This window comes from Fragaria vesca, linkage group LG1 (assembly GCF_000184155.1).
Source record: "Fragaria vesca subsp. vesca linkage group LG1, FraVesHawaii_1.0, whole genome shotgun sequence".
In the NCBI taxonomy this organism is placed as follows: domain Eukaryota; kingdom Viridiplantae; phylum Streptophyta; class Magnoliopsida; order Rosales; family Rosaceae; genus Fragaria; species Fragaria vesca.
The window spans coordinates 5,193,632-5,213,519 of record NC_020491.1 but is presented as its reverse complement, the minus strand read 5'-3'; the positions used below and the strand labels follow the sequence as shown (position 1 = coordinate 5,213,519).

Genomic DNA, 19,888 nt, shown 5'->3' with positions numbered 1-19,888 from the left:
GAATAGAAAAGGAAGAAGTCGACGTCGAACGATCGAGCAGAGAACCAGGTCTATTGAAACAGATCGATTGAATTCTAATTCTTCTAACAATCATCTCTTCAGTTGTGAGATATATGGGTTACCCATGACTAAATTTCTTTCCCTTTCATAAAAAGCCATAGAATTGATCAACAAGGTTTATTTTTGATTCTTGTTCAGCCAAAGTTATGTAACTAGGGTTGGCTTCCATAATCACTAAATACTAATACTTGTTCTTCATTTCGTTGACATAAATTGAAGCAATGAATCTATGATGCTACTCTCCTTAATTCGATTTCGTTTTCCTTTTTCTTTCTTTAATTGAATTAAGAAAATAGATAATTGAATTAAGAATATAATACGGATTTGAGGAGGCCTTCAATTGTATTCCTATCGTTCTTTGCTCGTTCTTCTTTTTCTATTCATCAACTTCTTCTCTTTTTTCTTTTTTTTTATAGTTTTTGTTGGTTTGATTTTCCAGAATATAATTTTGTTTTTTTAAGAAGGAAAATTTAACTTGTTAGAAATATATAATGCCATGTCATTTCCACTTCGCTTGGTAGTCTGTTGACGTCATTCATAAAATAAATCTCAACCATTAAACATTTTAAAATCTAATGGTACACAAACATTATCAAAATTGGTGTAAAATAAGATGTCCCCAGAATTTATGTAAAATCGATCTTAAATTCTGATCAATATCCTCTTCTTTCCATTTAAATTTTGCAAAGTTGATAGCATTTTAGAACAAGTCAGGCCTTGTAAAAGTCAAATACTCAAAACCAAATTACTGCTGTAATGTGTAACGTCATTGTATACAGGGTATGCATGGAGTAGTGTGTTCATATGTCATACCAGATTTGGTCCATTTGTAAGATGTTCAATCTATAATACCAAGAACATTTCAAACTCGTAGCTGTTGCAAAGCACTTTTACCAACTGGATTTCATGTTCATCATTGTGGTAACCATCAAGTGACTATATATTCATGGATCAAAGATCGAGTCACAAAATTCTTGATGAACCTAACAGGCTTGCACTGCCTGATTCAGTGATCCTTATAATAATGTAGCTTATTATGGAGTTTTGATAGCATTATATATAGCAAAGAAACAAGAAAGAAGGTAAATGGCGGTGGATGTGACTGATTAGACAGATACACAAGTATATATAACTAACAAAGATTCATATTTATTGGTCCAAACAATTCCATCAGTGACTTTTACCTAGAATTGACATCAATGACATGTACCAAGATAAGCTTGAAGTGAATCAAAGGATATCACAAAAACGAAATGACATGAAGTTCGTCTAAATGTAGCATAAAGACTCTGTCTTCTGCAACTGGAATATTGATCACAACGTTGAATTGAAAAAAACTGAGATGGAAGAACAAGAGCATTTATAGGAACAGAAACAAACTCATATCAAAGCTTCCAAAGGGAATTCCGCACGTGCCATGCACACGTGCCACTTCATCTTCTTCCTCTGCTTCTCTGTCACAACCACAAAGCAACACCAGACACCATAAACAAGACCTTCCCTACAGTCACCATTTTCATCCTTTACAGTCCAATTTCACATAAAGGTTCAAGCTTTTTGGGTATTCGCATCGTTCTCAGCTCAGTGTTGGATTAAAGTTCCAAACTTTGATCCAAAATCCAGCTCAATCCAATCCCTGCAACCCAGAATTCGGGTTTTGCATTCCCCCAATTTGATTTGGCAATCAAATCCCATTCTGGGTCTGTCTCTTGATGAGTTTTAAGTCTTCAAGATGGTTCCTTTTGCTTCATTTCTCCACCACCTTTTCACTATTCTCAGCTTCTTCACCCTCTTCACCATAAACCCTACTCTCTCCACTGATTTGGGCAATGAATTCTCAATCCTCAGCTTCAATTCTGATGACTTATATGGAGACTACTCGCCTCCATCGCCGCCGCCGAGTCCGCCGGAGCCTCGGCCGCCCTCACTCTCCTGCAGTGAGGGTCTGAATGCAACTGGGTCTTTCGACACCGTATGTGAGCTGAACTCTAGCTTGATTCTTGATAATGATGTGTATATACATGGAAATGGGAGCTTTTATATCCTCCCTGGTGTTAATTTGAGCTGCCCACATTTGGGGTGCTCCATTGTGGTTAAAATTAGTGGAGATTTTAGTTTAGGTAGCAATTCAGTGATTATTGCCGGGTTAGTTTCGGTTAATGCTTCCAATGCTAGCTTGTTTACTGGTTCAATGATCAATGTTACCGCGATGGCGGGGGAGCCGCCTCCAATGACTAGTGGCTCACCAAGGGGTGTGCAGGGTGCTGGTGGAGGTCATGGTGGGAGAGGAGCTAGTTGTGTCACAGATAACAGTAAGCTCCCAGATGATTTTTGGGGTGGGGATCCGTATGCTTGGTCATCGTTGGAAGAGCCGAAAAGTTTTGGGAGTAAGGGTGGGAGTACTAGTAAGGAGGTGAAGTATGGTGGGGAAGGAGGTGGGAGGATTTGGTTGGAGGCAAGAAACTCGATTGTTCTTGAGGGAAATGTTGTGGCTGATGGTGGTGATGGCGGTATGAAGGGTGGAGGAGGGTCAGGAGGCAGCATATACATTAAAGGTCTTAGAATGTAAGTCCTTTACCTGACGTTCTGTTGCTTGTTAAGTTGAAATAATGACTGACGAATGCTGATGTATAATGATATGCTCATTGAGATTTAGATGCTATAGGGTTGTCATGTTTGATTGATTTTCACAAACATATTATACTTGATCCGTTTTAGCATATAACAGATGAATTATTATGAACTTTACCTATTGATAGTTCAGGCTTTTGGGAACTTAAAGCAATATAAGGGTGGGATACAACTACAATTTTTTTAATTCTTGTGGTAAAGAAAAGGGATTAGAAGAAGAAAAGTGTAATTGCATGGTTACTAAGGCAGAGTACTGCTGGATATCCTTCATTTTAAAAATTCCATGTGGTGGGGAAGTTCGACTTGTTAGCTTTGACATTAAGATTGTTTAAATTACATTTGGACAGTTGGTAATTTATAGCAGATAGCTAGTTCAAACACTTAATGCGTAGTGTCTAAGAAAGCTTCAAAACTACAATTATTTTTCTGTGATGAGCAGGACTGGAAGTGGCAGGATAAGTGCAATTGGGGGTAACGGATTTGCTGGAGGAGGAGGGGGAAGAGTTTCTATCAATGTTTTTAGTAGGCGTGGTGAACCAGGAATCTTCAGTCATGGTAAGACTTAATTTATATTTGAATCTAAGTTGCCAGAGGAACTTTGCATTTAAAAATTCTTTTACACAATATTCGGAGGAAGAAGAAAGAATCACTGAAACTGTCTTCCTTTTGCATATTACTGGTAGTATATTAATTTTGTCCTGCTTCTTCCGGCAGGGGGAAGGAGTTTAGGCTGTCCTGAAAATGCAGGTGCTGCAGGGACATATTATGATGCTGTCCCTCGGAGGCTTATAGTCAGCAACCATAACTTGTCCACACGGACTGACACGCTTCTGTTGGAGTTTCCTAAACTGCCCCTCTGGACAAATGTTGATATACAAGATCATGCCAAGGCTTTGGTTCCTTTGTATTGGAGCCGTGTTCAGGTCATTGAAGAATAAACATTTTTTCTTTGTAATCTTGCTGAACATGAATATACATGCATTGGATCTCTAGTTGTCTTAGCTTCCATTAAGACAAAAATTGCTTCTCTTGGCAGATGATTTTCCTGTTCTGCATACTTTTTTTTGGCCTTATCATGTCTTATATTTTAAGGGTTTTCTTTTTAAGTTTGTTTATGCTTTTATTTGTTTTTTTATTTTCTGCTGAAACTATATTTTACAAAAGTAATGGGGTTTAACTTTTAAGGAACCTCCTAGTTTTATTGTATTTTGGAAATGAATTAGTTAAGGATTAGATAGAGCACATACTTTTTACTGGTGGATTGTTTGCATAATGGTAGACTGAAATCAAAAGACATCTCTAAGAGAATTGTAACATTCGTTTAACACTCATAATGACTCCAGCTTTTTTTCATTGAATACTCTAGTACATGCATTGGGGTGCTTTCTGTCACGTTGAATTTCTTAGGCTTTGTTCATCAGGATTCTTGTTAAGTAGTGCACATTATATGATAGTTTTTCATACTCGTCTGTAAAAATTAAAGAGGTTATCATGGGAATACAAACCGATGAATTATCTCTCAATATACATAATTATACTCTTGAGATGAACCGTGTTCGTTGTCATGGATTTCTGTTATTATATTGAAATATTTCCATTTGACAGGTTAGAGGTCAAATTCGTTTATCATGTGCGGCAGTTTTGAGTTTTGGTCTTCAACAATTTGCTTCATCTGAGTTTGAGTTAATGGCAGAAGAGCTTCTCATGAGTGATTCTATCATCAAGGCAAGTGTCACGCTTTTCATTCCTTTTTTTTTTTTTTTTTTTGACTTATTCTTATCTTTAGTTTAGTATTCAAGTGTTTTTCCCCTTCTTGTGTCCCAACTATTTTTGACTCTACTCAAATGTAAGATGTTCTTACTGTCCTTTCCTTTACTTACAGATATTTGGAGCTCTTCGAATGTCTGTGAAAATGCACTTGATGTGGAATTCCAAAATGCTTATTGAGGGTGGTGTTGATACACTTGTGCAAACATCCTTGCTTGAAGCAACTAATTTAGTGGTTCTCAGGGTACAGTATAAACAGGACCTTGATTTCCAATAACCTATTGTGTTTTATATTGTTTAAATTATAAATTTGTGCTTTTTATTTGGTTGTCAGGAGTCCTCGGTGATACATTCTAATGCTAATTTGGGAGTTCATGGACAAGGTTTCTTGAATTTGTCTGGGGCAGGAGATGTTATTGAAGCGCAACACCTGGTTTTGTCTCTATTTTTTAGTATCAATGTAAGCTACAGATCCATAAAGTTGATCCTATTGGTTACTTCATTTTTTATTCTGAGCATAAATTTAATTAACTTATATATGCACATTCTCATTCACCTGTACTCTGTAGATTAAAGTGTGCACTTTTAATTTGTTCACTAATTATCTCTCCTCTTGCATTATTGCTATACATACTGAATGTCTGTTTCTCATATGAAGGTTGGACCTGGATCTTTTCTGCGAGGGCCTTTGGATCACAGCAGTAGTAACTTTACGTAAGTTATATGATTATGTCCATAGTTCTTACTAATTTTTTTTCCCTTATATTGATGAACTTGATATCCATATCTTAAAATATTAGGAGACCCCAACTCAACTGTGAGCTCCCAAATTGCCCTGCGGAATTACTTCATCCACCTGAAGATTGTAACATGAACTCTACATTGACCTTCACTCTTCAGGTCTCCCATTGATACAGATTGAGAACTAAGTACTTATCTTGGTCAAATTGGTAAAACTTTTGTAATAATTAAATGGATTACACCTTCTGTGACTGATGAGTGGTTGGCTTGATTGCTGCTCCAGATCTGTCGAGTTGAAGATGTTATTGTTAGAGGCATTATAACTGGATCTGTTATACATTTTCACTGGGTTAGAGAGGTAGTTGTACACTCTTCTGGGGTAATTACTGCATCTGGTCTGGGTATGCCTTCTGTCTCTTGCTTTAAATGTTTTGACTAAATTGAGGACCTGAATTTTTGGATTTGAAGTGACAAATGATATTCTTAAACTTTGAAACATATAATCCCACAAATTTTATAGGAGGTTCAAGTTTCAGATTCTAACCTATACTTACATAATAAATTTTGATAAATATGCAGGTTGCACTGGTGGGCTGGGTAGAGGAAGATTTTTTTTAAATGGTCTTGGCAGCGGTGGCGGGCATGGAGGCAAAGGTGGAGATGGGTTTTACGAGGGAAATTTTATTGAAGGCGGTGCTTCCTATGGAAATGCTGATTTACCTTGTGAACTTGGTAGTGGTAGTGGAAATGATAGTCTAGCTGGTGCAACAGCAGGTGGTGGTATTATTGGTAAGATTTAAATTGTTCTTTGCAACTTTATGTTCAATTTTGATAACTCTTACGCAATGATAGAGGTCTTCGATTCATTTATTTCTTTTTTGGACTTAATTCTCTGTATGGGGTTTGTTATGCTGCAAGGCTCATTTATTGAACCTAAGCAGGATTCATAGGACTAAGATATTAAAGACGCAACCATAACTCAGTATCAGTCACTGATCAGATGTAGATATACAAACTTTTTTTAAGTGACATTAATATTCCAATGAAACAAAAATGTTGCATGGTATTTTGTTTCTGTTTCTATGCATGATGTATAGTTTTTTTTATTGTGGCTTTTTCTTGAACAGTACTGGGTTCATTGGACCGCTCATTGTCTAGTTTGTCTGTTGCTGGCTCTCTTAGAGCTGATGGAGAAACCTTTGGAGAAAATTTTGGGGAGAATGTTGGTAAGACCATTTCAAATATAGGTCCTGGTGGTGGATCCGGTGGTACTATTCTTTTATTCGTTCAGACATTAGCACTTGGTGATTCTTCTACAATCTCAACTGTTGGTGGGCATGGTAGTCCTAGTGGTGGCGGTGGAGGTGGTGGTGGGAGGATTCACTTCCATTGGTCGGATATACCAGTTGGGGATGCATATTTACCCATTGCAAGCGTGGGAGGAAACATTAATACTGGGTTTGTATCTGGAAATTGTTATTTCTTTTGACAGTTCCAATATATTTCCCGTTGCTGCTTTAACTTCTTCACGTAACAACAGAAAATAATAAGTATGATTGTGTGCACATTTAGTGATAGGTGTGTTGAAATACTTCATAATAAATTGTATATATTTAGTTATTTATTTGAGCTGATAGTTAATTGGTTTTACCTAAACATAGTGGAAGTAATAATTTTCATGCTTCTGTCCCTCCCAAGCTTAATTGCAGCTCCTTCCCCTTAGGAAAAGACTTCGAGTTTGGATTCTTTCTCTGGTAGATATAACCTGACTCTATATTTAGTTCCAGAGAAGAAGAAAGAAAAAAAAAAAATTGATCAATGAGTCTTGTGTAAGAGAAAAACTCTTTAAATTGTTGGAGAAGGCAAGTCAAATGAAACTCCAACATGTACTGGGTAATGGGTACTATTGATGAACGTAATCTTTTATGGGGTGTGGGCTTCAGAATTAGCTCCTTGCTCCCTATACGAAATGAGCCAAGTGAAAGATGTGAATAAATAACTTTGCCATATTCTTCCCATAATATGTTTACCATTTTCGCTTCTGATTGGATGTTCTTGTAGGAAGCCAACATATCGGCTAAGCTACTTAGTTAAACAAGCAAATAACAAGAGATAAATCATTTTTAGTTGTTAAAATTTGCAATCAAATTAGATGCCAACCAAAATTTAACTTCTATTTTACTGAATATTTTTCAAAATAACTTTTCTTTCTTTGCTTATAACACATTTCTGGTTATGTGAGATAATCACTTTTAAACCCTCCTTCTCTTCTTGTTGATGGCAGGGGAGGATTCGGTAGAGGAAATGGTCGTGCTGGACAAAATGGGACTATCACTGGAAGGGCCTGTCCCAGAGGGTTATATGGTATTTTTTGTGAGGTAATATACATTTCTACTCCTACATCTGGTGAATATATTGTATTTTTGGCATTGAAAATTCTACTTGATTTTACACTGGTTTAATTCTTTTATGTTAGTGATACAAATCCTAGATCATTAAATCATTTGATTTACTAGGGATATATATGAGAGGTCAGCAAGTTATTGGTTCTTATTAACTTTATATGCATACTTAGCTCCGTGATTGTAGGATGAAGGATGGCTTTAGGGCTTGCATTTTCCCTCAGCTTTTCATCTATATGTTCATTATTTGAGCAAACTGCACTGCAGGAATGCCCTCTTGGCACATTTAAGAATGTCAGTGGCTCTGCTAGATCCCTTTGTCGTGCTTGTCCGTCTTTTCAGCTACCGCATCGTGCCATATATGTTACTGTTCGAGGTACTCCTGAACATTTCTTTAGTTTCTAGTTTATGTAAAAGTTTTCATGCTTACGTTTCACATTGTTTCTATTACTTGACTTTACCTGGGTCTTTATAGATAGTTTTCTGGTTTTTATGGAAATTGGTTATCTAGACTTGTTTTACATGATTAATCCTGTAAATTTTATTGAAGTTTCATTTTAGGTAAACCAGCTCTTTAACATCAATCAACTTATATCAGGTGGTGTTACGGAGACTCCATGTCCATACAAGTGTATTTCTGATAGATATCACATGCCAAACTGTTATACTGCAGTTGAAGAATTGGTATACACTTTCGGTGGACCATGGTTGTTCAGTCTTATTCTGTTAGGTCTCCTCGTCTTCTTAGCTCTTGTGCTCAGTGTTGCACGATTGAAATATGTTACTACAGATGAATTGCCGGCTTCTGTACCTGCTCGACGGGGCTCCCGTTTAGATAATTCTTTTCCTTTCCTTGAATCGTTAAATGAGGTTCACTTCCAATTTCTTGGGCTACAACTGTTTCCTTTACTGGAATAAGACAAAGACCAAAGTAGAGTTCTCTGCTCTTTATATTGCATTAGGTGTAATGATCTTTTTATCATTCAGGTATTGGAAACAAATAGAAACGAGGAATCTCAGAGTCATGTCCATAGGATGTATTTCATGGGGCCAAATACATTCAGTGAACCTTGGCATCTACCTCATTCCCCTCCAGAACAAATAACAGATATAGTGTATGCTTTCTTTCCCTTTTGGTATATGATGAAATTAGTAGTTGGGTCCCCACTTGCAAAGTAATGCTGTTCATCAAGCTTCTGTTCGGTTATGCAAGTTTGTTCTATCATTGGTCATAATTTCATATTTACTGAAGTTTCGTAAACTTTGCAATTGTATAAGTGGTTAAGTACTTCATTGGCAGATATGAGGATGCATTCAATAGGTTTGTGGATGAGATCAATGGTTTAGCTGCTTATCAGTGGTGGGAAGGATCAGTCTACAGCATTCTTTCCATTCTTGCTTATCCACTTGCTTGGTCATGGCTACAGAGTCGACGGAAACATAAATTACAACAACTTCGTGAATTTGTTCGATCAGAATATGATCATTCTTGCTTGCGTTCTTGTCGCTCCCGTGCTCTATATGAAGGGATTAAGGTTGATCTCCAAATTAATCCTTTGTTTGAAGTGTTTCCATACACACATTTTTGGACTCGTACTGTTCTAAGGTGTTAAGAAATACAACCTCAAACAAAAATATTATTGGCTGGCCTTTTTCTGCTTCAGAACTGGCCTATATTTACACTAGGCTTGTACTCTTATGAAACACAAACAAATAAACAATTATTTGATCTCTGTTTGTAATGCAATTATACAGTTCTCTTGCTGCCACTTTGGATTCCCTAAGGGCCATTGTTAATTTTTGGTTTGCAGGTGGCTGCAACTACAGATCTGATGCTTGCATACGTGGACTTTTTCCTAGGTGGAGATGAGAAAAGAGCTGGCCTTCCTCCCCGTCTTCATCAGAGATTTCCAATGTCTATAATTTTTGGAGGAGATGGAAGTTACATGACTCCTTTCTCTCTTCAGAGTGATAACATTCTTACTAGCCTCATGAGTCAAGTTTGTTATCTATTCCTGTTTAGGTCATTTGAAGTTCAGTTCCTATTCGTATTTAAATGAATAGACTTCTGATAATTATATTGTGATATTTTTTCAGTCTGTTCCACCAACCATCTGGTATCGGCTTGTAGCCGGTCTAAATGCTCAATTGCGCTTAGTCCGGCATGGACACCTAAAATTGACTTTTAGTCACGTTATTAGCTGGCTTGAAACACATGTGAAACCCACTCTTGGTGCATTTGGCATACATGTTGATCTTGCCTGGTTTCAGCCTACAGCGTCTGGATATTGCCACTTTGGAATTGTGGTTTATACTACGGAAGTTGAAAGTCTGCCTCCTGAATTGGATGGTCAAGATGCATTCTTTCAACCAGAGCATCAGTCACGGTAAAAATCTGCTCAAAATCATCCATGTAGCGAATTAATTTTCCTTCAGACTTATCCTTACGTTTCTTCTACCACATTAATTTGTTGCAGCATGCCAATAAATCATTGGGAAAACCAGATTGAACATATGAGACTCGTGGACCTTTGGATGTCTCAAAAGAAGTTTTCTGGAGGGATTTTACACACCAAAGGCTTGAGGATGTTAAAAGAGAAGAAAGCCATATGTTATCCCTTCGCTTTTGTACTTTATAATACTAAACCCATTGCTCATCAGGTTGAGAGTCTTTAGCTATTCTTCCCTATGATACTATGAAGTTTTTATATACTATACTGAGATACTGACCTCACTTGCACTCTTTCGTCTTTGTCTCAGGATCTCGTTGGTTTGGTCATTTCTGTTCTACTCTTGGGAGACTTTAGCTTAGTTTTGCTCACTTTGTTGCAGCACTATTCTATTTCACTCTTAAGTTTATTCTTAGTCTTGTTCATTCTTCCTCTCGGTCTACTGTTCCCCTTCCCGGCTGGAATCAGTGCTTTGTTTAGTCATGGGCCTAGACGTGCAGCAGGTCTTGCTCGTTTATATGCTTTGTGGAATATCACATCCCTGATCAATGTTGTAAGTTTTTGGAAACCTTCTGGCTTAGTTAGCAACTAAAGAAAGTACATACAATAGAAGGTAAATATCTGATGCGGCTGATTCCTGACATTTCTCTGGTGACAGGTTGTTGCTTTTATGTGTGGATTGATTCATTATATGACTCACTCAAATAGAAGGCATTCCAACTTTCCGTCCTGGAGTTTTAGCATGTAAGTGATTCACTCAAGGGCACCAACTTCTGCATTACTCTGTAAATTCGATTGCAGCTACTTCAGTTCTCACCGATGAAAATTCTTGTCTGCAGGGATGAAAGTGAATGGTGGGTGCTTCCTTGTGGTCTAGCACTGTGTAAACTTGTCCAATCATGGCTCATTGATTGCCATGTTGCAAACCAGGAAATTCAGGATCACTCGTTGTACAGCAATGACCCTGAACTGTTCTGGCAGTAGTGGCAGATGCATCGACCCTGAAGAACCCTGATTTCTTTTACTTTATTCTACCATAAATTTTGGTACATATTCAGCCCCTTATAGGAAGTACATTTTTGCTCTAGGTCACATTGCATTTTCGGACAGTACAACCATAGCTTGTAACAGTCTTCTGACTTTTCTCAATCTTTATGGCAATTTTCATCGTAGTTGGCCTCCTCTTTATTATACGTTACCAATAGTCTTGGCTGTTATGTTCGTTACACTCATTGACATTTCCACCGTCATCGGCTTCATTGGAATGGCCTTCCCTGGTTTAATGACATTTCCATCACAAGCCTAATTTTGAAAGCAAATGAAAAGTTCTCAACGCCAATGAATCCTCAGAATTCTGTGTTCTTGACATCTTTGATTACGTAACGTTCACAGCAAAGCTGAGTTTATGGTGCTTCTTTGGGATTCTCCGACGACCAAGTTAGTGAATATGACTTGCACAAAATCACATCACCAACAAAGTCCTTTGTCAAGTAATCGAAAAAAGAGAGTCCTTTTTTAATATTCTGGGCATTGTCGGCATTATGAGTTTCTAATACTCCACCTATTTGTTTGTTTACTTCCACGATATAAACAAGTAGTAATAAACAAAAAACAAGTAGTAATAAACAAACAAGTCCATTGTAACTTCCATACCTACTTGTAAGTTTTTTTTTTTTTTTTCCCAAACTACAAACGCAAAGTTGGCTTTGCTCTGAGTCAAGAAAATCCCATATCCTTCAAAGGGTAAACAGTAAACTGTAAACGATATTTGGAAGTTCACAAGGTTGTAACATACAAGTAAGATTCTCCTGTCTTGGTGGAGGTGTCAGCTCCTCAATGGTGTTAATGATTCCTATTTGGCAGGAAGAATCTCATCACGGCTCACGCAGTAGAAGAAGCAATCAAAACAGAACTCGTGTACTTTTGGAAGTTTGTTTGTGTATTGGGTTCAAAAAACTGACCAGATTAAAACTGGTGACAGCGAAATTAAGCATAATATTAATCATATTTATTACAAATGAGGCATCACCTTGAGAATACAAAACCCCAATAATTCCTGCCACTCTTCCCAATAGACGCAACTACATTTTGTCTCTTCTCTGTTTTCAGAAACAGAGAGGGGAGAGAGGCAGAGAGCTATGGGTCAGCAGAGCCTGGCAGTTCCACTTGTCTCTGAACATAACAAGAAGAGCTGGAAGAGGACTACTAGAGCTCTGTGGATTCTGCTTGCTTTTACAGCAATCATTTGTAAGCTTTCTTTCATTAATTTCCTTCTCAAATTTTCACCTTTCTGATTTGATTGTGTGTTTGTGTTGATCCTTGTTATGGGTTTGCATGAGCAATTGAGATTCAGTTTGATTGTAATTGTATGAAACTGTAAGAACCCAGTTGTGTTTTTTTACTGTCCTGGTTGAAGTGTTTGACTTGCTTCAGTGTGGTAGGTAGACAAGTGTGCATGTTGGGATTAGAGATACCAGAATCTTTGAAAATGAATTGGCTGTGTGTTCGGATTATGGAATGATTTGATTTTGTGTATGAAATCTTTGTTGGGTTGTGTTCATGTTGTAGTTGTGGGGCTTATATTAGGAGGCTACACAAATGGATGGGTAGTAGTGAGAGATTCAAATAAGGGAATTGGAGCAAATGAATCTGACATTGTTGAGTCAGAGCATGGTGTTGTGGCCGCTGATGATGCCAGGTGTTCTGAAATCGGTGCGTCGATTCTTAGGCAGGGTGGACATGCTGTTGATGCTGCAGTGGCAACAGCATTGTGCCTTGGGGTTGTTAATCCAATGGCAAGTGGAATAGGAGGTGGGGGTTTTATGGTTGTTCGATCTTCAGCAACATTGAAAACGCAAGCTTTCGATATGAGGGAAACTGCTCCTTTAGCTGCTTCACAGGTTCAAGAACCCTCTCTTCTGTTTCTTTCTTTTTCAGCTCAGATACTCTATTGATTGGAAATTATTTGTCAGTTGGTCATATATTAGTTGTTGATTTTCGATTTACAGTAATTTTCTCCTGTATGTTTATATGAACTGTAATTGTTGATAAACAGAATATGTATGAAAGCAATCCTGAAGCCAAGTTAACAGGTGCATTGTCAATGGGGGTTCCTGGTGAGATTGCTGGTCTACATGAAGCTTGGTTACAACATGGGCGAATGGCGTGGAAGACCTTATTTCAGCCTGCAATAAAACTCGCTAAAGAGGGATTTGAAGTTGCTCCTTATCTTGGAGGACATATACGTTCATGTGAAGAAATGATTATAAAAGACCCTGGCTTAAGGCAAGTGTATGCCCCAAACGGGAAGGTGTTAAAGGCAGGTGATATGTGTTACAATGTGGAACTTGGCAATAGCTTAGAGTCAATTGCAGAACAAGGGCCACAAGCCTTTTACAATGGTAGTCTTGGTGAAAAAATTGTAAAAGATGTGAGAGAGGCTGGTGGGATTTTGACAATGGAGGATTTGAGGACTTACAAAGTGAATGTTACAGATGCCATGACTGCAGATGTGTGGGGATATACTATATCAGGAATGCCACCTCCTTCAGCTGGAACTTTGGGGCTTTCTATGGTGGGTGCTATCTCTTCTTATTTCCTTGTTTACCATTATGTTCTGTAGCTTTATTGGTCTCATCTTGATCATGTGTACTGTTTAAATTGGTAAAAACAGGTTTTGAACATCTTCAACAGCTATGGAAATTCAGATGCAGTAAACGGAGATCTTGGTCTGCATCGTCTAATTGAAGCATTGAAACACATGTTTGCAATCCGAATGAACTTGGGTGATCCTGCTTTTGTTGATACCCATGAATATGCATCTGATATGCTTTCCCCATCCTTTGCAAAAGAAATTCAGCGGAAGATATTTGACAACACAACTTTCCCACCAGAGTACTATTCATACAGGCAAGATCACCTGACATTTTGTAGTCTAAATTAGAACTTTCTCGTCATAAATTCTTACCTTCTAAATCATTGTTCTAAAGCGATTCAGCTCATGACGTAACAGGTGGAGTCAGCTCAGAGATCATGGAACAAGTCATTTCTGCATAGTAGATGCAGACAGAAATGCTGTATCAATGACAACCACTGTAAACTATCCTTTTGGAGGTGGAGTACTCTCTCCTTCCACTGGAATTGTGCTCAACAATGAGATGGGTGACTTCTCAATTCCCACTGACATAACTCCAGATCATCTCCCTCCTGCTCCGTCAAATTTCATTGAACCAATCAAAAGACCTTTATCTTCCATGACTCCTATTATAGTCACAAAGGTATATATATGAAAATACTGCATAGGTCCTTAAGGTGTTACTGAGAAAACCGCGAATTTGATAAGCAACATTGCTGGTTGTTGCAGGATAATCAATTGGTTGGGGTGCTTGGAGGTAGTGGTGGTCTGAACATTATCCCAGCAGTAACACAGGTGTTTATCAATTATTTTATATTGGGGATGGAACCTTTAGCTGCAGTTCAAAGTCCAAGAGTCTACCACAGGGTAATTCTTCAACTTGTTTTATTCTTTGACATGAACTCATGAATCATGATACACATGATGGACTCTCAACTCTATATTTGTTTGTTGATTCTTTTCTCTTCCATAATGCAGCTAATACCAAACATAGTGTCCTACGAAAACTGGACTGTAATCGATGGAGATCATATCGAGCTTTCAGACGAAAGAAAGCACTTCTTACAGGATCGGGGTCACGAATTGCAGGCTAAAGCCGGGGGAGCCATCACTCAGCTCATTGTTCAAAAACTTGGAAACCCTATACAGATGGGAAGGAAAAGTGGTAAAAGTTCAAATGGAAACGTCTTCCATGGTATACTCACTGCTGTAAGTGACCCTAGAAAGGATGGAAGGCCTGCAGCTGTATGATAATGTTGCAAAGTGATTGTATGTTAAAATGTTTGTTGTTGAGGGATAGGTGCTTGGGCAAGAATCGGGTATTGTTAGTGTAAATATCAATTGGGGAATCTGAATAAATTCAACAGGACTTTTTACTACTAATGAACTAATGATCTTTCTCAATTACATGTGTGACACGTTTTCCCTCGGCTAATAATCAAAATCTGTAGTCGGGTTATGAGGTGTGTTGATCAAGAAATGGTAAAACTATACTGTGGATCCAATATGAGAACTTATGGATCAAGGTATCCTCAAAGGCTTTCTAAGCCCCGAGACTAATCCGCGTTGAGAGATCTTGTTAGAACGTTTCCTCTTCTCGAGCCATCAAGAATAATTGAGATTTAGCTCCAATTAGCGTCGGTTGAGATTCAAACCTGGATATGGGGGTTCCACACTTAGGCTCTTACCAACTCGACCACCTGTGGTGGTTGCGTGTATCGATATGATTGTTGTGTAATACTGTAATTGTGGTTTAAATCAAGTTGCATGTATATTCATCTTAAAAATACATAATACAAGAACAGAAAACAGAATATTAATTACAGGGTTTTTCTATTTTGATATCGATACTATGACGACACACCGGACATGAGTCTTGTTTCACCTTGTCAATACATGCACGGTGGTACGTGTGCTTACATTTCTTAAGCCTCGCACACTCATCGTCTTCCTCATACTCTCCCAAACAAATAACACACTCTCCGCTGTGAAATCCACCTGCTTCAACATCCTTTCGGTAACGAAAAACTTCATAAGCTTCAGCCCTTTCAAGCTTCTTCTGCTGCTTCTGTTGACGCGCCGGTTGCGGTGGAGTTGTTGGTAGCGTGCCGGTTTCAATGTCGTGGATGATTTCTTCTCCATCAACTCCAAGACACTTCTTCATCTTCTTGAAACAACATACGACAGCTTTACAGAAGAAGTATGGAGGATAGTAAAATGGAGCCGCCATTACCGAACAGAAGCAGATAAAGGCTTCGGGACAGCAAATGATCCAACAAGGTATGAACATGACCAACACTGTGAAAATCAGATAGATGAGAATCGGATGCATGACACTAGCACTGTGATCGGTGTGATGTATAACTTAATCAAGATTAGAATATTCTTTCTGCTCGAGATGGAATGCAAGAGAATGACTAGTTTCTCTTCACACATAGGTAGCAACTGATCGAGTTGCATATAGTTTCTAATTACTACATAGTTAGGGTTTAGGAATCCACACCCTCATGGAATTCATTCTGACATTTGCTAATTTTAAGCAAGTCATCAAGGGTTTAGGAATCCACGTCCTCATGGGATTTCCATTCTGACATTTGCTAACTAGCAATACCCGAGTCTCAAAAGGTTTCATAAGATTCTGCCATTCCCTTAATCATTCAGGTTGCCGGGTTCAAAATCGTCGAACTGATTTGCTTGGTCACAACTCACAAGCTGTCGTCTTCTTGAAACAAAGACGCGACGGTGTTTTGCTGTCAAAGCCGTCAAGGGATATATAGGTGCTTGGCTAGGATCGGGTGTACGTTGCTTTTGTAAATATGAGAACCTGAATATGTTTTGCCGGATTTGGTAAAATGTGGTTTTACCAAGACAAATTTCGGTAAGCCTTTTTAGCAGTAATGATCTTTCTTACATGATTTGTAGCTCGTCGTGTGTACGATTATGAGGTGCGTGGCACTTTTCTTTCACTCGAACTGATTGCTATTTAGGTTTTCAATCAAGTTGGAAAAGAGAAAATAGGGAGTTTAACATCTTGATACATATATATGACTTAAGAAAAACTGTGAACACACACACACATATATATACGGACAGGATTAGAAGAGGACGTCCGCAAACCCGTAAAAGTGCGGACGTCCTTGCTTTTGCAGCGATCAAGCGCCAGCGACGGCCTTTCTCTTCCCGGACGGACACTAGACGTCGATCGTGAGCTTCCTCTTGCCGGCGGACTCGCCGAATATCAGTTTGCAGCCGAGATTGATGTTGTCTGAAGTTTTGGGTGGAGGTTGCTGCCCAGACCTTCAACTCCGATCTCCATGGCCTTCATCTTCACGTTAAACATGTCCGGGATGCCTCTGGTGTCCGTCCGGCAAGAGAAGGGACGTCGTCGGCGCTTGAGCGCTGCAAAAGCAGGGACGTCCGCACTTTTACGGGTTTGCGGACGTCCGTCTGTGATCCCGACTGCATATATATATATATATGCAGAATTTGCAGAAATATATCTTATCAGAACAAAATAAAATATATTACAGGGCCAAATTAGGTTAAGATTTTTCTATTTTCACATCAATACTATGACGACAAACCGGACACGAATCTTGTTCCACCTTATCAATGCATTCACGATGGTACGTGTGCTTACATTTCTTAAGCATCACACACTCATCGTCTTCCTCATACTCCCCCAAACAAATAGCACACTCTCCGCTGTGAAATCCAACTACTGCTTCAGCATCCTTTCGGTGACGAAAAACTTCATAAGATTCAACCCTTTTAGCCTTCTGCTGGTTCTGTTGCTCCGCTGCTTGTTGTTGTGGTTGTGGTGGATTTGCTGTTGGTAGCGTGCCGTTTTCAATATCATGGACTATTTCTTCATCGACTCCAAGGCAAGTCTTCATCTTCTTGAAACAATACGAGACGGCTTTACAAAAGAAGTATGGGGGGGTAGTAAAATGGAGCTTTAATTATGGTACATGTCAAGGCAGGACCGAGTCCGACCGCGATGCCAAGAACCACTCCAACAGCCAGAAAAATAACAAGTGCCCAGTCCCCAAAATTCATGACACTAACACGGTGGCTTACAATGTAATCAAGATTGGGTAATTATTCTTTCCTCTCGAGATAGAATGTTAGAGAGAATGGCTAAGATCTTCATCATTAGCTATATAGGTAGCTAATGATCGAGTTGCTAACATATAGTTTGTAATTACTACATAGTTAGGGTTTAGGAATCTACATCCTCATGGGGTTAGGATTCTTACATGTAGGCCTTGTTTGTTTCATGGAATTAAGAGTTTGGGAAAGGAAAGTAGTTCCTATGTTTGGTGTGCACAAGGTAAGAAACAACTTTCCTTTAAGACAAGAAAATATGAGGGAAATTCAATCATGAGAAAATGCCCATTTGCATAAAAACACCATAATAAGAGCCCATTCAAACAAATCTCATGATCTTGACTACATTGCCCTTGTATCACTTAACCATCTCTCTCTCTCCATCCCGATCTGAAACAATCTCTCTCTCTCTCTCTCTAGCCGAGTCGCTCCTTCAAAAACCCGAAACCTCCGATCGACGATCGACGCTGACGACCGACGATCTGCCTCTCCTCTTCCTCATCCGGATCCAGCCTCCTCAAACCTCTCACCTCCGCTCAAAACACATCAACCTGCTCGATCTCTCTCTCTCTCTCTTGAAGCAGAGACGCTGCCTCAACGGCGAAGCCACCGCTGGCGAGATCTCTCTGGCGACAACGACTGCGACATTCACGGCGACAACGACGAGGAATTGCGGCAACCATTCCACCTCTCTCTCTCTCTTGTCTCTCTCCTCTCTCGATCTTTCTCTCTCTCACCGCCGTTTCTCCTATCGTCGGAATTGACCAGATCTCCTTGTCTGCCGGAGCCACTGCCCTGCCGTCAAGGTGGCCGTCGGTGAAGGCCTGGTGCCCGGGTCGGATCTATAGTTAATTTTTTTTAACTAGGGGTAAGTAAATAGTTTACTGGGGATCAATAAATAGAAAATTATTAGGGGTCAATAGAAAATTACTGAGGGTCAGTAATTTTTCTTTTGGTTTGTTTTGGTTGGGAATTGCCTTCTTCTTCTATTTTCTTTGTTTTACTGTGTTTTGATAGATTATTGGGGTCAGTACAGAGGTTAATAGAAAATTACCGGGGGTCAATAATTTTTATTTTGGTTCGTTTTGGTTGGGAATTGTCTTCTTCTTCTATTTTCTTTGTTTAATTTTCTATGTTTTGACAGATTATTGAGGTCAGTACAAAGGTCAATAGAAAATTACTGGAGGTCAGTAATTTTTCTTTTGGTTTCGTTTTGGTTGGGAATTGCATTCTTCTTCTATTTTCTTTGTTTTTCTTTGTGTTGACAGATTATTGGGGTTCAGTATAGAGGTCAATAGAAAATTACTAAGGGTCAGTTATTTTTCTTTTGGTTTTGTTTTGGCTAGGAATTGTCTTCTTCTTCTATCTTCTTCATTTTTCTGTGCTGTAATATATTTTCTGGCGACTAGTGACCGGAAAAAGTCTGACGACGAGAATCAAGTGAAAAAATCCGGCGACCGGAAAAAATACGGTGACCAGAATCCGGTGATTGGTGAGGTTTCGGCCAAGTTTTCTGTCTCTCCTATTTTCTCTCTCTATGCATCTTTAAAGAGTGAGGGCAAAATAGTCATAAATTAATAATGTTTGTTAAGACTTTAAGTAAATATTTGTGCATTTGGGCATAAAATAAGTTACCTTATATTCAAATGGGCTCTTAAAAAAGATATTCATTGAAATGGGCAATGAGGAGCTAAAATTAGTATTAAATGGGCATTTATCCTAATAATTTCATCCTCCTAACTCCAAATGATTTATTTTCCCTTCTACTTTCCCAGCATTAAATATGCATTAATTACATAGCATAAATACATTTATATCCTTGCTGAAAATTTTTTATTTACAATTTTATCTATGAAACTTGCCTAACTATTTATTTTAATATATAAGAACATAAATTTGATTTCAATATGGTTTTGTTTCCTTTCCTTGCACAAACCAAACATCGATCAAAATGGAAACAAACACATGTTTTCTCATTGTTTTCCTTTCCCGTGGGAATTACAAAAGAACGAATTTCCTTTCCATATAACCAAACAAGGCCGTAATGTTAAGCAAGTCAATACAATTTTTCAAAAGCCAAAAAAAAAAAAAAA

The 19,888-nt window shown here is 38.5% G+C and overlaps 4 protein-coding genes across 4 annotated transcripts; 2 read left to right on the top strand and 2 right to left on the bottom strand.

Annotated features, from left to right (window-relative positions):
* Window positions 1-1,792: 1,792 nt before the first annotated feature.
* LOC101309395 lies at window positions 1,793-11,222 on the top strand. The gene is made up of 22 exons (XM_004288857.1): window positions 1,793-2,625; window positions 3,131-3,246; window positions 3,406-3,614; window positions 4,297-4,416; window positions 4,574-4,702; window positions 4,793-4,918; window positions 5,117-5,172; window positions 5,259-5,358; window positions 5,483-5,600; window positions 5,779-5,988; window positions 6,327-6,657; window positions 7,484-7,577; window positions 7,869-7,977; window positions 8,200-8,471; window positions 8,589-8,716; window positions 8,902-9,136; window positions 9,413-9,601; window positions 9,699-9,988; window positions 10,079-10,262; window positions 10,362-10,604; window positions 10,710-10,795; window positions 10,891-11,222. Exons 1-22 carry the CDS (start codon window positions 1,793-1,795, stop codon window positions 11,033-11,035), a joined length of 4,323 nt encoding a protein of 1,440 aa, XP_004288905.1. The 3' UTR covers window positions 11,036-11,222.
* Window positions 11,223-12,127: 905 nt separating this feature from the next.
* LOC101303737 (gamma-glutamyltranspeptidase 3-like) lies at window positions 12,128-15,087 on the top strand. The gene is made up of 7 exons (XM_004287452.1): window positions 12,128-12,298; window positions 12,620-12,951; window positions 13,107-13,625; window positions 13,725-13,960; window positions 14,064-14,328; window positions 14,415-14,552; window positions 14,664-15,087. The coding sequence occupies exons 1-7, from the start codon at window positions 12,190-12,192 to the stop codon at window positions 14,934-14,936; spliced, it is 1,872 nt and encodes a 623-aa protein (XP_004287500.1). The 5' UTR covers window positions 12,128-12,189; the 3' UTR covers window positions 14,937-15,087.
* Window positions 15,088-15,443: 356 nt separating this feature from the next.
* Window positions 15,444-15,915, bottom strand: LOC101309097. Its single transcript, XM_004288856.1, has 2 exons — window positions 15,571-15,915; window positions 15,444-15,464 (listed from the first exon to the last, which is right to left on the bottom strand). Exons 1-2 carry the CDS (start codon window positions 15,913-15,915, stop codon window positions 15,444-15,446), a joined length of 366 nt encoding a protein of 121 aa, XP_004288904.1.
* A 1,312-nt stretch (window positions 15,916-17,227) lies between these two features.
* Window positions 17,228-17,581, bottom strand: LOC101308811 (RING-H2 finger protein ATL68-like). The gene has a single exon (XM_004288855.1). The coding sequence runs from the start codon at window positions 17,579-17,581 to the stop codon at window positions 17,228-17,230; it is 354 nt and encodes a 117-aa protein (XP_004288903.1).
* Window positions 17,582-19,888: the final 2,307 nt, after the last annotated feature.